Genomic DNA, 17,663 nt, shown 5'->3' with positions numbered 1-17,663 from the left:
AGTTGAACAGAAAGTCAATAGAAGATAGAAAAGATGAGAAAATTTTGAGGATCAATTCAACAGATCCTATATACTCTTAGGAGTCCCAAAGAGAGAAAACTGAAAATGGAGTTAAGAAAATTAACAGCAACAAAAACTTGTAAAGAGAGGCGCCTGGGTGGCTTAGTCGGTTAGGCGTTCAACTCTTGGTTTTGGCTCAGGTCATGGTCTCACAGTTCGTGGGTTGAAACCCTGTGTCGGGCTCTGCGCTGGCAGTGCAGCCTGCTTGGGATTCTTTCTCTCTCCCTGTCTCTCTCTCTAAAAATAAATAAACTTTAAAAAATGTAAAGAAAAGAAAAATCCTGAGAATTGAAGGACCTAAATTTCCAAGTTGAAATGGGGCTCTAAATAATCACATCATTATCACATCTTAAAACAATGGGGATAAAAAGAGATCCTAATACTTCCAGGAAGAGAAAGAAAAACCTACATACAAAGGATCGAGACTCAGAAAGTCCTCTCAGTAGTGGCATTGAAAGCTTCAGGACAATGGACTAACATCTTCAACATTTAAAGAGAAAATTGTTGCCAACTTAGACTTTTGTGACTGTCACATTATCAAGTGTGATGTTAAATAAAGACAATTTAAAACGGAAACACAAGGTCTCAAAAAACTGACTTCCCAAGCATCTTTTCTCAAGGGATGTATTTCAGGTGCTGTGTTTTATTAAGACAAGTAACCAAGAGAGAGAAAGACATGGAATCTAGGAACTAGGGGATCAGACATAGGCATGAGGCAGTGGGAATTCCAGGGATAGCATGAAAGGAAGCATAATAAACAATAATAATGCCAACAATAAGAGCACTTACGATGTGTCAAGCACTCTTCTAATGAGGAAACTGAGGCACAGAGAAATTAGCTTGTGCAGAATCACACAGCTAGCAAGCAGTAGATCCAGGATTTAAACCCAGGCAGCCTGACTCCAGGGCCCACATCCTTAAGTTATAAGTAACATGCTACACTCTCTCATCCAAGCAAGTCCTAGGCTGATGGCTATGTATCCAGTCCAGATTGGGACAAGAGGACAGAGATCTCCAGGAGAAATTTCTTTAAGGAAATCAGTGGAACTAATATACTTGACAATATTGAGAATTTAAAGACAAATTAATGATAGATGCATAGAAAACTAAGTGTTCCAGTTACTGTTGCTGCATAACAAATTACCCCCAAAACTTAGCTGCTTAAAATAACCATGTGATTATGTTCATGTTTATTAAACATTTTGTGAGTCAGGAATTTGGACAGAGCACAGAGATGACTGCTCCATGACATGTGGGGCCTCAACTGAAATGACCCAGATGCTGGAGATGACTCAGCAGTGCTGGGCACTGGAATCATCTAGAGACTCAACTCATGCTAGGCTGCTAGACTGGGATGTCAGACCATATTACTGACCAACCAGAGTGCATACACGTGGTTCCTCCATTTAGCTTGGCTTCCTTGCAACATGGCAGCCTGAGAATAGTCAGAGTTCTTACTTGCCAGTTCAGAGCTCCAAACACAAGTGTTCCAGCAAACAAGGCAGAGATTGCATCTTCTTTTATGACCAGCCTCAGAAGTCACACACACAGTCATTTCCGTAGTCTCTTAAAAATTTTATATAGTTTGTTATAGTAATTCCACTTCTAATAATCTATCCTCAAAAAATATCAGATGTGAACAAAGAATTACATATTAGAATATGCACTAAAATTCTAATTCTCAAAGGAAAAAAGTGAAAGTTGATTCATTTAAAAATAGTAAAAAGAATTAAATGAAGTATAGTACAATGAATATCCTACAACTATTCAATATTGTATTACTGGGGTGTATTTGTGTGTTTTTTGACAGCTGAACCAAAAATATATATACAGATGGTGTTAGTAGCTCTAATTGGGTTACATTAGAATACATTGCAGATTTACATTTTGGTTGAAAAGATCCAGCTAAATATGTTGAATGGAAGCTACCAACTCTCCCTGGGCTATTTACATATATTCATATATATATATATATATATATATGTATATATATATGTAGCAGAGATCTGAATTTTAAAGAAGCTTCACAGAAGAGGGACATATTTAACTTTTAGTTTCTTTGCAAGCATACAAAGTCGTAAATGTAGACAACATGAGAATCCAGGATTTCCTAAACAGCTGGTGAAATACTTCCAAATCATTATCTCCAACTTGACTTTACATTTTCAAAGGGATATCCTTTCCAAATAGCCAGTGCCTTAGCCAGTAACTCAAATAAATAAAATATATCTTGTCCAGAGATCAGTAAATCCTGCCAGGATGATGGCTGTGAGCAGGTGACATCCTGTCCTTCAGCCTAGGTTCCCTGTGATGCTATCTAGATCTTCATCCTTCAAGAAAGACTGGCAGTCTATTGCCCATCTCAAGGACCTGCCAGGCTGCTGTGGTTTGCTCCAAGTGACTTCAGACCCTTCTCCATGTTCGAGTTATGTACAGGATCACTGGTGAAGAGATTAATTCATCTGAAACAAATAAGAAATAAGAAGTTAGTTTTTGTCATGCAAGGGGATACATTCCTCAGATTAAAGACTCCTTGGTTGAGTTTATTTTAATCTTCTAAATTATAATATTCATATTTATATAAAGCTCTATAAGATAACAATCTTATTCTGCGAATGCCTCCTACACAGAGTTAGGGGACAAAATTAGCATAATACTCAAGGGAGACATTCTATCCTAAATCTCAAGGAGGTTGCTTATTAATCCTGAAATTAGTTCTAGTACTCTCTTCACAGTTTTTCATGATTATTTGCCTCCACTGCATTTTTTGTGATCCTTTCCTTCCCAGGTTTTTTTGTTTTTTTAATTTTTTTAACCTTTATTCATTTTTGAGAGACAGAGTGTGAGTCAGGGAGGGGCAGAGAAAGAGGGAGACACAGAATCTGAAGCAGGCTCCAGGCTCCAAAGCAGGGCTCAAATTCACTGATGGCGAGATCATGACCTGAGCCGAAGCCGAACACTTTACCAACTAAGCCACCCAGGGGCCCCTCCTCCCCAAGTTTTGAATTTTATTTCAAGATCCCTAAGGATAACAGTGAATTCATCTGCCATAGTGAATTACTTGAAATAGTCATCCAGTTAGTATTTGTCAAAAAGTATGTGTGGTATGGTCTTCACAGAGTTAGGCTATTTGATGGCAGCCCTGTATTGTTAAATAGAAAAAGTCAAGTTGGTATAGCAGAAATGGCCCATAGGTGAAGGTTTTGGAAGACCTGGATTCTAATTTGGACTCTGCTAGCATCTGTATAAACTTAATCACATTCTTTCATGTCCTTATTATTTAATGTCAAAGGATGCTGTTGAACTAGATCATTCCTGAGGTCCCTTTCAGCTCTCAAATAAATCTAAGAAATAGGTCTCTTAGGCAAGAGGTGCATTATAAGAAAAATATTAATCTCTATTAGAAGCTTAATACTAGTTTTGACACTGAGAAATAGAAAAGTCTTGCTCCCAATGATGGAAGTCACCTATGATTTCTTAATATCACATGTAAAATTACTTCCCTGCTGTACTCAGACAGGTTTGTGTCCCATCTGCCCTTTTGATTTCCTGCTTGGGGAGAGTGAGAATTAATGACTAGACAGAGAAGTGAAGAAGAGATCACATACCCCTTAGTGCCCATTCAATATCATTGTAAAGCCAGGAAGAAGAAACTTCTGGAATTTTTTGTATCAGGCCCTGCTACCTCCTCTTCAACTCCCAAAGTCTTAAGATTAGGTAGCTGTCATCCATCACACCCATAGGCAGACAGGTACACACACACACACACACACACACACACACACACACACACACCACGCACACATACCCTTTTATAAGAGGCGGTTAAGAGCACCAGGCCAGATCTGAAACGGCTGAAAAATATTTGTTGAGCAGTGTTTCCATACTAAATTCTACCTTAATTTAAAATTTAAATTTATAGCTGCTGAAAAATAATGATCAGGTAAAAATACTGAGTGAATGGGTGATTCACCCTAGGGAGGTGAAGTCATTACTCAGTTATCATTTTGATCCCTAATAAAAGAAAGTAGAACCCTTCAGAGAACAACAGAGCTCTGACTCTCTGGGGGAGTCCAGAGGCCATTGCAGGTCAGCAAGCTTTATTTTTAATGATCTTTCTAGTTTTCTGCTGCCATTATAAGACACTGAAGAGATAGGAATTATGATTATATTTTCCTGGCTATTTCTGAAAGTACTGAAATGTCACTTAGGCTTGTGACATTCTGACACTGTCATAACCAGCCATAAACTATTTAAGTGAACTACATTTTACCAATGCTAAGCTATAACTCACTTATCTGTAGGTATCCTACTATTACTACTTATTCAAAACGTGAAGCAAAAATTGCTAGTCAAGGCTGGTGTACATGAACATAACACATGTATATTCTTAAACAAAAGAGACAATGCACATTCAGAGACTCTTCCTTAATGCTACCTGATATTCTCTAATTGCTTAACTTACTTTGAGTTGTTTCAAAAGGAATAATATTGACATCCTCTACTGCAGAGGGTGTACAATGTAGGCATTTGAAAGGACTGTATATGAGACCACAAAGACTCTGAAATGGCTCTAGATATCTCCTGAATTACAATATGTCTTAAGTTTTTCTGTTAGACTTCAGGAAAAACAAAGGGCTTGAGTACAGGAGATACATCAGTATGTTGCCTAAAGGTCTATTGCCTTATAAAGAGGAGATAAGAAAAAACATACAAATAGTTTGTGTAATGATGGGAATAGTGTAGTATTGTCATTTAGAGAGCACAGAGGAAAGTCAAGAAAGGATTTGTAAAATAAGTGATCTCTGAGAGGGTCCTTGAAGAAGAAGATCTTAACAGCAAAGGTGGGAATGAGAGGCTTTCTAGGCAACAGAAGCCATAAAAAAGAGATGTAGATGGGCAAGTGCATTGTATTCAAAGAAATAAAAGTATTATAGTTTGGCTTAAATGTGAAAAATATAAGATAGTAAGAGATAGGCAAAGAATTGCTCCAAAATAGTACACAATGCCTATATTTAAAGGCTTTGGTTCAAACAAAAACATATACGTGAATATTCAGATTAGCAATGTTTACGATAACCAAGAAGTGGAAACAGCCTAGGTCCATCAAATGATGAATGGATAAACAAAATGGGGTATGTCCATACAATGGCATATTATCTAGCGGTAAAAAGGCATGAAGTATTATGTGCTACAACATGACAAAAATGTTCTGAAACTAGATAGAGGTGATGGGTGTACGACATTCTGAATGTGCTAAAGTGCCCCTGAATTATATATACTCTTTAAAATAGTTAAAATGATGCAATTTTTGTTATATGAATTTTATTTCAATTGAAAAAAAAAAAAGACTGTGGATGTTTGCTTGCAGAAAATGAACTTGATTCAGGTCATGGAACAGACATTGACAGTTTTTGAAACACATGGTACCAAGGTCTGAAATGTGTTTTAGGGAGGTATGTCTGGCTATATCATAACAGAATGAAAGGAGCAAGGAGATACTAGAGAGAAAGAGATGAGTTAGGAAGTTTTGGGGAACCTGTTGATCCACGCAGGGGAGAAATCCCAGTCAGAGCATTGGCAACAAGAATGGGAAGGTAAGGAGGTTAGGTGTAAAACTCACTTCAGAGAGGAACTCCTGGCTGGCTCAGTCAGGAGAGCATGCATCTCTTGATCTTAGGGTTGTGAGTTCAAGCCCCATGTTGGGTATAGAGATTACTTAAAGTAAATTTTTTTTTAAAAAAACTCATTTCAGAGGCATCTGGGTGGCTCAGTCAGTTAAGCGTCCAACTTCAGCTCAGGTCATGATCTCACAGTTCATGAGTTCAATCCCTGTGTCAGGCCCTGTGCTAACAGCCCAGAGCCTGGAGCCTGCATCGGATTCTGTGTCTCCCTCACTCTCTGCCCTTCCCCCACTCTCTCTCTCTGTCTGTCTCTCTCTCTTTCTCTCTGTCTCTCTCAAAAATAAACATTAATTTTTTTAACTCATTTCAGAGAGAAAATGTATAGGGCCTGAAGTCTAATATGATAGAAGCTGGCAGGTGTATAGTGGGGAGGGGCAGTCAGAGGCCAAAATCATGATTTTGAACTTGGATTAGAGGAAGAATTGTGCCATTAATATTAATAGGCAAGTTAAGTGAAAAAAGTGGTATAAATTTGGTTTTTGACATCATGAGCTTGAGGTGCACCATCAAGATTGGTGACCATCATCTTGGAACCTGGCCATTGGAGGAAACAACTCAGTTCCATTTTCAGCCTTTTTTATTTACTCATGGCCTTTCTGCAATCTGGGTAGATTTTGTGTGTGTGTGCAATTTTAAATTTCATGTCTCTTCCAGATTCCAAGGGAGCACAGCAAGAAAAAAAGATTGACAAGACTTCTGAATAAAGAGAAATTTGTTATGTAGATAATACAAGCCCCTCCTCTTTTTTTTAATTGGACACCATAGCCTTCTACGCACCTATCTGTTGCTTCTTCTTTTCCCAGTTAACCAAAGGAAGAGAATACAAGAAATCTCATCCAGGGACATTCACATTTCTCTCCAAAATTTAGCTTTCCTAGGTGAAAGAGATGGTAACATCAGGTACCTGAGAAATCTAGTTCTAAATGGTATTGATTTCCTTACAGATGCCTTTGTGCTATCTTATTAATAGACAAGAATGATCAAAATAACAAAGAGGCCTGCCCTGTTTCTTTCTTTGTAACTGGAAAGTTGGGTTGATACAAGCCCTGCTTCTCCTACCAAACCAAAAATCAACTGCTTCAACTTTGGGGCTAGCAGATCTAATAGATTTCTGATTTATAAGCTTTCTAAATCCTCATACAGTCTACCCATACCGTTGCAGGATGACAATGGGGGTCCTACCCTTCCTCTCTTCCTCTGTTCCCCAATAAGCCTTTTCACGTATATACTAAACTCTACCTCTTTGTACCAATACAGATGTACAGAGAGTTTATTTTCAATAAAACCTGTCTTCTCTAAAGGAACTAAATGATATTCTTGCCAGTGCCAAGGCAAGAGACCTTTAAAATGTCATTTTTTTTCACAGCCACCAATGTAATCTTTTATTCACACAAGGATTATTAATGGGTGATGGCTTAAACCAATTGGATGGATGGTTAGAAGGGAACTGAATATTCACATGGATTCAAAGTACCCCACAGATTACTCACTAAATACAAAGGGAAGCAGTGAACAAACTTAGTTTCACCAATAATGACACAAACTGTATCATTATTGTATGACTCCTGATATAATAGAGAAGTATACAGCATCATTTATGTAGTTGTGCTGCCAAAAAAAATTTTTTTTTATTTTAATCTAATCATGAGGAAACAATCAGACAGATCCAGGATAAGGGACATTCTCCAGGGCAACTGACCTGGACTCTTAAAAAATGTCACTATTATGAAAGAAAAGGTGTGGTATGGGGACACCTGTAGATTAGAAGAGACTTAAAATCCATGACATCCGAAGAGAATGCATGATTTTTAATTTGATCTTGGAACAAACCGTTCTAAACAACACTATTGGTTGAACTGGAAACCTTTGAATATGGACTTCTTAACCACTTTAAGAAACGTTAAACTTGTTGGATGTAATAACGGTTTGTTGGTTTTGTAGGAGAACATTATTGCTGCCGAAGTATTCAGGGATGAGACAGGATGTCTATACCTTACTCTCAAATAATCAGCAAATGATTGTCCAAAGAGAAAGCAAAGAAGACAAAATGTTAGCAATTGGTTAATGTAGTGGAGAGCAGATGGGTGTTCATGATGTTTTTTACACTAAAAAGTTTGAGGAGAAAAAAAAAAAGTTTGAGGAGGAAGGTAGTTTTCCTTGAAGTTTTAAAAAGAGAATTTCTTTAAAAACGACTGTTGTTCCCAAATATAGCTGCTAGCATTCAGGAAGAATAACATGATAAGTAGAGATGATCAGTCTCTAACAATTTCTGGACTCCCTGCTGTGGAATATTAGTTTTCTACTTTTAGAAAAAGGTTTCTCCATATCCAGCTTTCAAGTCCAGATAACAGTAGTTGAAAATTGGAAACAGTTCATTTATGTCATCCAATCCTTCTTTGTTACCTGACTTATAAGAAAGCCATTTGTTTCTTAAAGTAAAAGACCACATTGTACATCCATTACTTACCAACAGGGGATCTATCTGCCTTTGGTCTGCAGAGACTGGTATATAAACCTTTGGAATTAATCCCTCTGTGCATCCTCTCGCTCAGAATACTGGCTTTTTTTTTTTTTTTTTTTTTGCTTTTGTACAGAATATTGTTTTACAGTGCTCAGTATAGCTGTCTGAGGAGGCCTCTGGTGTCATGAGCACTGGCACACTATCTTGTCTGTTTTCACTTTTTTTTTTAAGATAAAACAAGGTTCAAACCACACATTCTCTGTGAACTGCTAAAGACTGGGAAAAATTACTTTCTTTTCTCATGACCTGGATTGACAAGAAGCACACCTACAGGAGGCAAAAAGATGAGTGAATCCCTTTTAAAGACCGTAGTAATGAAGCCCTCAGAGAATTGCCGTGTATGGTAGAATTTACAGTGGCTTCTGGAGATGAACAGTGTGGCAGGAAGAGGTTCAGGACTGCTGGCTGTTGAAATACAGTCTGGAATTTATTTTATATCAGCCTATTTTGGGCCCCAGTGAGAAAGTTATTTTAATAATATCTTGCTCTGCTACAAATATACATGATAAGTGGCAGATGTCAGAAAAAGAGGGGAAAGTTCTAGCACTCCATTCTCCTTGAGACTTAAGGAGTTTTTATAGTTGTTCTTTTTTAGCCTTTGAAGTAAACACGAATGCATACAGGAGCATAAATTGAAAAGGACGTTAGACATGGTCCAAACCAGTGATCTTCAAATGAGTCAGAAACTCAGGACCAGAGTACTGAGGATGTGCATTTTTAACAAACTAGTCAGGTGATTCCAACAGCCAGTGCAGCGTTTGTGAGAGCCCAACATTTGGGAACATGTGGTCCAGTCCAGTACTTATTTTACAAATAAAAGGAAGACCCAAAATTTTTAAATTTCAAAATTATTAGACATATTCATGTATCATGTGCTAAAAACCATATTTTCTGACACCCAGTACACGCCTCTTCCCAGGAGGTCACAGTGCTTTTTGGAGTGGTCACCGTTAAGATACTAGGGCACTTGCAGGGCATCTGGGTGGCTCAGCTGGCTAAGTGTCTGACTTCAGCTAAGGTTATGATCTCACAGTCCCATGAATTCAAGCCCCGTGTCAGGCTCTGTGCTGACAGCTCAGAACCTAGAGCCTGCTTCGGATTCTGTATCTCCCTCTCTCTCTGTCTCTCTCTCTCTCTCTCTCAAAAATAAAATAAAAACATTAAAAATTTTTAAATAAAATATATTAGGCCACTTGCTTTCCTCCATAGACAAGGCCTACTTAACACTGTAAGCTTTGAGGTATGCATCTTGGATTGTCCTGAGGTTTCCGTTCCAGGCGCTTTTCAGTTCAACACACTGCTTTCAATGTTGAGGCATGTTTTGTTTTTTTAATGTGTATATATTTTTGTGAGAGAGAGAGGGACAGAGTGTAAGTGGCGGAGGGACAGAGGAAGAGAGGGAGACACAGAATCTGAAGCAGACTACAGGCTCTGAGCGGTCAGCACAGAGCCCAAAGCGGGGCTTGAACTCCGGAACGGCGAGATCATGACCTAGGCCGAAGTCAAGATGCTTAACCGACTGAGCCACACAGGTGCCCCTCAGGTTGAGATGCTTAATTACACTAAACCGCTATGTCTATGGGAAGGCTACTAGATCATTCTTCTCTGTTCTATCCTTTTGTTGTTTGATTTTCATGAATTCTTTGAATTTATTTTCTAGATTTCCCTTCTAGGTATACTTATAAATTGAAGTTGAGCACTAAAATGAAAATACGGGTAAAAATTAGTTGCCAAACATCAGCTGATGGTTCCATATTAACTACATACTGGTGCTGTGAATCGAAGCACCCAGCTTTTCTAGAAATAGAAGTGGGTATAATGAACTTTGCTTCTTAGGTTTCCTAAATAGACCGTACATAACCAAAACATATAAAGGAAAAAGCATTTATCCACGTATGCATCCATTCACCAGATATTATTGGCCACATGTGCTCTATACTAGTACTGATCTAAACATGGAATACAGTTGTGAGCAGGAGAGAACTTTGCTCTCCTCTCATAGAACCTAAGTTCTAGAGGGAGATTGTATGTGAAGCCTAACCAAAACAAGACTATGTAACCCCTGGAATAGAAGCTCCACGGGGCGCCTGGGTGGCTCAGTCGGTTAAGCGTCCGACTTCGGCTCAGGTCACGATCTCACGGTCTGTGAGTTCGAGCCCCGCGTCGGGCTCTGGGTTGATGGCTCAGAGCCTGGAGCCTGCTTCCGATTCTGTGTCTCCCTCTCTCTCTGCCCCTCCCCCGTTCATGCTGTGTCTCTCTCTGTCTCAAAAATAAAATAAAACGTAAAAAAAAAAAAAAAAAAAAGCTCCACGAGGGCAGAGATTTTTATCTGTTCTGTTCATGGCTTCATCTCCAGTGCAGTGCCCGACACATAGTAGGCACACAATGGATAATTATTTAGTGAACAAGCCATCAGGTGAAAGAGAAACTATAGCCTCTCCCAAATTAACTATTTTGCAAAAAGAAATAGAATAGGTAAAGTGTAATGAGAAATGTTACTTGTATAGGGGATTAAATCTCATTTCCATCAGTTTCTAATGTGCTGTATTTTCATAAGCTCTAAAAGCATCTTGTGAAAAAAAAAATGTATCAGAATGTGTACTCTTAGGTGCGTATATGACCTACGTAGATACTAACACACAGCAACAGCTAGAAATACATATTGTAAATCCTATAAAGACTTAAATATTTATAATATTTATCTTATCAGATAACTGGTGCTTTCTGTACAAGCTTACTAGGCAGTCCAGGATGAAGTGGTTTCACAGAACTGGAATGTTTGTTGTAATAAAATAAAAAGGACATTCAGGTGAGCCACATCAACAGCTAACGCCTGTTCAGGTTGTAAATGGCTGCAGTAATCGTACCGTCATTTTATGTAGCCTTCTGATCTCCCAGCTCTCAAACCATTTAGGAGCTGATCCTGAACAGATGTGGATTACATACATGGCATTCCTGTGCTGCCATCCCCAGCAGAGTGTATCTTTTCTGGGTCAAAGAGTGGTAACCAAGCCAGAAATACACCATGAAATGACAGAGTTTGAAGGTAACTTGTGATTGATAAAGCCCAAGGACTTCAAAATAATAGAATTCTCTAAGATAGTTTATAATCAAAGTATGAGAAAAATGGTTGTACAGAAATTTCTGATAGGATCACTATAATGTTATCTGTAACCAGCGTTATGGTCACTCTTCCTACATAAGGAAATGGCTGTTGATTTTTCTTTCTTTTTTTTTTTTTTTTAATGAGACAAACTGAAAAGTGGCTCACTACTTTCAAAAGGAAAAGTCCACCCTAAGTCATCGTAAATTGTATCATTTCTCTGCACTTTACCTTGCAATCTCAAGATACAGCAGCTCCTCAGCTTCCTAACTTCCAACAAATACCACTTTTAACACTTGTACTCTTTTTGTGAAACACTGAAAGATAAGAATATTGAAAGACACAGAATGATGAGCCGGTTGGAATAGGAACACAACTGAAAGTAGTGAGAAAATGGCAAATTGGTTGCAGGAATGGGTTGTTTGACAAGAGGAACAATTCTGTGGAGCTCCCACACTTTGTGCATCATTTGAAAAGTACCATACTTGAGCCATCTATACTAATCAGCAAGAGGCGTGAAAAAGGGTGAACAATTGAAAAGGTGGAAAGCATGTGACCATAGGATCAGCCTCAGTGTCAGAGATCTCTTAACCTAAAATGAATTCAAGGGACAGCTGGAAGTTTGAGAACTTAAAGACTAAGCAAAACTGTGAAATGCTGCTGCTGAAATTGTGGTCACAAGCTATGGATTGTTCCTTGGATCAAGGCCGGTTGATATTTGCGCAGTAACAAAATTTAGTAGCTGGGTCATGAGTGCCCTGGACAGACGTGCTCAAGGGTTCTCTGTAAACTGTAGATGTTACGGTGGAGAAAGAGGGATTTTCAACATAGGCAAAACATTTGGGGAGAATATGTCCATGGAAACACAAGTAAATATAAAATATCTGAGCAGAAAGAAGAAACCTAGTTTCTAAATTTCTGCAAGAACTGACTCCTATTCCTTATGATATAATGCATCTCAGGACTACCTTCTGACTCTACTTAGTTCATCCCTAAAAAATTTCAAGAGCAGATTGAAAACCCCAAATTCTTCTTCACAGTACATTGATTGCAGGGGCCTTTAGTGTCATAGAAAACATTCAAGTCCCCATTTTCACTTATAGTGGTTTGTGATGGGGCCGAAAGCTATACATGAGCAGTGTCTTCTTCTAAGTTGCTTATAATGAAAATAAGAAAAACAAAATGCAAGCATCTTTGTATAAATTTTTTTAAAGGATTGTGAAGAAGCAAGAAGAGTCAATGTTATAAATCTTTAATCTCATTAAAGTAATCTGCCCACCTTCATTATCTGTATAGTGTCATTTTGGACTCAGGACCTAACCTATTTGCAAATTGAAGGATTCTTATTCTGTGCAGAGGTGACGAGAGAAGTTTGTAATGAAGTCTACAAAAACTGAGTTGGCATATCGACAAAGGTTAATAACATTGGTTATCTCTGTCATGTTAGGATTTTATACATGACACATTTGAGTAGTGTATGTATTCACTTTAAATTTTTTATAACTAAAAATATTTTTTAAATACAGCCCCATATAGGATATCTTTTTCAACTCCACCTTTTTCTCTGTCCTCATTCCTGATGGGGTGGGAGGTCGAGCTGGGGATCTTTCAACATAATACAACATGATAAAAAATTATGCCAAAGGAAGTGGAGGAGAAACTGACCCCAGAGATTACAAACTGACTATACGGGAGGAAACATGTCGTTACAGTGGAACCATCTGATAGTCACCACCTCAACCAAGTGATCAAATTTATAGCATTACTATGAGTGGGACAGGCTGACATTTTGTGCCTCCTGAATTGATGCAATATTAAGTACGTAATTTCCTATGTGAAGTGCTCTTGCCAGAAATGTTCAAGCAAGCTCTTTCAGACCCAATTTTCAGTTTGAGAGCAAAACAGGGACAAATTAAATGACACATCGAAGAAACAATATGACAAATCCAAAAAGACATTTTATAAGACAGCTGCCCTGGTCTCTTCAAAAAGTCAATGATATGCATGGAAAAAAAGTTAATGGTTTTTCTTTTCATTTCTTAAAATATGGGGAGGGTCTAGTCTAGATTTAAAAGGCTAACCAGAGATGTAGAAACCATATGTAATGTGTGAATCTTGTTTAATTTTGGTTGGGCGGAGAAAGCTATAAAGGATATTCTTGGGACAATAGGAAAATTTTGAATATGGATTGTATGTTAGATAATATGGAATTGTTGTTTTTAAAATGAGATAACAAGGGCTCGTGGGTGGCTCAGTCGGTTAAGTGTCCAACTTCAGCTCAGGTCATGATCTCACAGTTCATGAGTTCGAGCCTCACATCAGGCTCTCTGCTGTCAGCATAGAGCCTGCTTCGGATCCTCTGTCCTACTGTCTGTCTGCCCCTCCCCGTCCCTCAAAAATAAATGTTAAAAAAAAATAAAATGTGATAGCAGTCATGTGGTTATGTACAAGACACCCTATGCTTATAAGACTTGTGTGCTGAAACATGGCGAGGTGAAGAGTCATGATGTCTGCTACTGTCCTGTCTAGATAGAGTGTATATATGTGCTCACTGTGCAGTTCTTTCAACTTTTCAATATGCTTGAAAGTGTTATACGTGTATAGTTGCATAGAGATACAACTATGTAGATACATAGAAAGATAAACAATGGGGGACCAAGGGAGAGAGAGTTGGCTTTTATTCTTGGAGAAGTAAGTTTTAAAAGCACTACATAATTTTTAAAGAACTAACAAATTAATTTCCCCCTCTTTCTACTTCAGGCTCAAGAGAAGGGAAGATTAGACTATGCTAAGGTAAGTAGATTTTATACATACTACACAGTTTTCTACATTTCAATCTGGTGTTTGGCTTTTGTTTATAATCAAAAGGTCAAAAAAGAATCATCACATTCGGAGCTGAGGGACATTCCCTGTTAGGTAATAGATATTAGCAGGTAAGTGTATTTATTGAGTGACTACTTCACTCCAGGCATTGTGTTAAGTGTTGAGACTGTAACAGTGAGCCAAATGAAGTGTTTTCCTTTTGAGACACATACAATGCAGTGTGGGAGGCAACAACTAAATGGATACATAGTATAATGTCATGTGGTAGTAAGTACTAGGAAGAAAAATATACTGGATAAGATAACTAACCATTGCTAGAAAGATGCCTTTGGCCTCTGGATGCAAAACAGCTTTTAGCACCATCAGATAATACCTGAGAGGCACCATACACAGCAGACTCAGACTCCTAAAGGTAGTAGTTTTCACATCATCTGTGGAGCTTTTGAAAACACATATGCCTAGGTTACCAAAGCATCACACCCTCTTTCACCAAGATCAAAATCCCCTGGTGGGGAGAGCAGGGCAGGGGCAGGACGGAAGTATTTGGAAAAAGGCTCCGAGATCATTCTGATACATGGCCTTGTTTAAAAAGTGCTGTGGGAGTTCAGATTTCAGTGCACCAGTGGAAGCCTCTGAACACATTTGGGTCACACTTGGTTTTCCCCTCAGGGACAAATGGAACGTTTTAGCAGGTGTGTGGGATGCATACAGCTGCTTGGCTAAAGAAACATGCTAACCGTCTGGCTTATGCCACCATCAGGAATATCCAGGGTGTAAGCACACCTGCACCCCAAAGACAAGGAGAAAGAAATATGAGGTGTAAGGGCTCTGCTCGCAGTGGGACAACTGAAACCCATGGTGATCTTTCAGGGCCGATCCAGAACCTTGTGCTCTCCTGGCAGCCCTGAGTTGCACACCCATGGCTCCACGCCCGTCCTCTCTTTGCCTTGACTGAGATGTAGTCCCTCCTTTTCTCTGTCTCACAAACTTTAGCTTTCCTTCGTGCTTTAATACACGGTACATCTCTCAGTCATTGTACTTACTCTGTAATATTATAATGACCCATTTATGAGGCAGACCATAGACTGTGAGCTCTTGGAGGGCAGGGACAGTGTCATATTTGTCTTTATATACTTGGTGCTTAACACAGTGCTTGGCACATGGTAAATAGTGCTGAAGGAGGTAGGGAGGAAGTAAATGGATAAGTGAATGAGCGAGTGAAGCCGTGAGTAAGAAAATAGAAGACATAAGAAGTCCATTGCAGGAGAAAATCTGGTATAGGTTTTCTTATATCAATCAGAGAGAAAAGATGCTTTCGACAAATGTTACAGGTATCAATAGAGCTAAAAAGATTGTTTGGGAAGGTTGTAATAAACTAGCTTGGAGATAAAGGCTGGGATTTCACTGTGTTAGGGTAAAGGAAAGCTAACTTATGAACAAAAAAGTAAGGGAAAAGTCAACACGATTTAGCAATAGAATAACTGTTGATCCTTGATGCTTATTTTTGACTCCTAGAACTCCTTCAGGGTTTCTTATTGCAGAAGCACATGGCAATTGAAGAGCTTAGAAAAAAGGAAAAAATACGGTGCATGGATAGAAGGACACTCCTGGACCCAGCGGTGGCTCAGCCACCAACTCACTGCAAAATCTAAGAACCCTTAACCTCTCTGGTCTTTCTTCACTTTCCTTTGTATTAAGCGAGCAGTTTTAGAATAGTGCTGGTTTATTCTTTAGGCCAATTCCAAATTTGAGAGAAAATATTCTTCTTGGGCAGTGGGGGGCATTCTTATATATCTGAGGTCCACATTCATTCCTTCATCTACTTTATCCATTCAACCACCAGTTATTGTATATTTAATATGTGCAAAGCACTGTGTTAGTGCTGACTGCCACCATGAACAAGGCTGATGTAGGCTGTGCCATCACATGCTTCCTTGACTTAGACCTCCCTATCCAAAGTCGCCCCTCCCCCTTTGCTCTATTTTTCCTTCTTAACATTTATCATAATCTAAAATTATTATTTTCATTTAGTTTCTTGCTTCTGGTTTTTTTCTTCCATTGGAATGTAAGAGCTCTGAAGCCACCTTATTCATAGTCGCATCATTTGTACCCTGCACAGGCTTTATGTACAGGAGGGCTTGTCAAGTGTATGCACATGAGTTGCATTAGTATTATCCTAGAAGTGCAGGAGGTTCTGGGAGGTCTGGAATTGAGGATTGTGGACTTCACAGAGCCATTTTAAGAATATATTGACTACAGGGGCACCTGGGTGGCTTAGTCAGTTAAGCATTCAACTCTTGATTTTGGCTGAGGTCGTGATCTCACAGTTCGTGAGATCAAGGCACATGTCGGGCTCTGCAATGACAGTGCGGAACCTGCTTGGGATTCTCTCCCTCTCCCCCCCACCAAATAAATTTTTAAAAACATTTAAAAAGGAAAAAAAAGAATATATTGACTATGTCACATAGTCCATCTCAATGTTCAGTAGTCCTATGGTTGCCTTCACAAGTGTGTAGTGATCATATTTCTTGTGCCAGTAAACAGAACCCCACCCCTCGGGAATATGTGGTGCGGTTCTGACATTTAAGGGCCATAGCTTGATCTAAGCAATTCATCTAGGCTTATCATCCTTCCACAGACCTAAACACAAGTGACATGGGAAAAAAAGGTTATGTCCATCTCTAGCAGGTATGGGGCAGATATCTGCAGGGTGTAGCTTGTGATATTGTCTCTTACACAGTGTACCATGGGCCCTTAGTAACACATGTCATGATCCACGGTCTAGGCATCTCTGTTTTGCATGGGCATGGTGCTCGTGCTGACTGATGCAGGCACCATGCTTAGCAGCTTAGGTCTGCCCTTGGGTCTATCTGGAACTCTACATTTGAAAAACTCAGGAGCCATTTTTGGAGACCATCATGAAATGTGTTTGTTGCTGGAAATTTTGTTATTTCCAAGTGGTGAGTATTTACCCAAAAGCCAAATTTTATCTGAAAAGTCAGGTTTTGAAGACTGTAGGAGATTATTTTGGCTATGTGCTTTGTGGCCTTATAGGCCAGCTCTCAAATTTTGTCAGTCTCAGAATGGCGAGGAATCAAAGGAAGAGGTGATCATTTCAAAATCAGTTTCAGCTGGATATTGAGACTGTCACATTCAGCAAAACAGTGGTCTGTACTCAAACCCTCAGATGAGAAATTGAATTACTTTTTAATTGAGTTCCTGTTGCGATAGAGTCTGGATATGAATGCTTCACGGTACTACAATGCCTTTCATCTTAAGATATCAAAGCACTTGACAACCATTAATTCATTTTGTCTCTCCTGCCTCTGTACCGTGGTTAAGACAGTCATGGGAGCTCCCTTCCTGCTGCTGGAACTCATCCACCTGGGGTCTGGGCAAGGCTGGGAGCCGAGTAACCGAAAGGCAATGGTACCCAGTAGCTTCTAAAATAGAAAAACAAGAACGTCTTACT

General features: G+C 39.0%; 1 protein-coding gene across 5 annotated transcripts in view; it reads left to right on the top strand.

The window, feature by feature from the left end:
* PDSS2 (decaprenyl diphosphate synthase subunit 2) overlaps positions 1 to 17,663 on the top strand; it is a 295,263-nt gene that overhangs the window by 222,762 nt on the left and 54,838 nt on the right. For all 5 annotated transcript variants that reach the window (XR_009263177.1, XR_009263178.1, XR_009263180.1 and 2 more), the window contains one exon: positions 14,129 to 14,161. Coding sequence is in view for 2 of the 5 variants with exons in the window: in XM_058734860.1 (XP_058590843.1) it covers positions 14,129 to 14,161 (33 nt within the window). In the remaining 3 variants the exon portion in view is untranslated. The remainder of the gene's footprint in view (positions 1 to 14,128; positions 14,162 to 17,663) is intronic.

This window comes from Neofelis nebulosa, chromosome 6 (genome assembly GCF_028018385.1).
Source record: "Neofelis nebulosa isolate mNeoNeb1 chromosome 6, mNeoNeb1.pri, whole genome shotgun sequence".
NCBI classification, from domain to species: Eukaryota; Metazoa; Chordata; class Mammalia; order Carnivora; family Felidae; genus Neofelis; species Neofelis nebulosa.
Note: the sequence above shows the minus strand (reverse complement) of the source record. Positions and strands in the feature narration are given on the sequence as shown.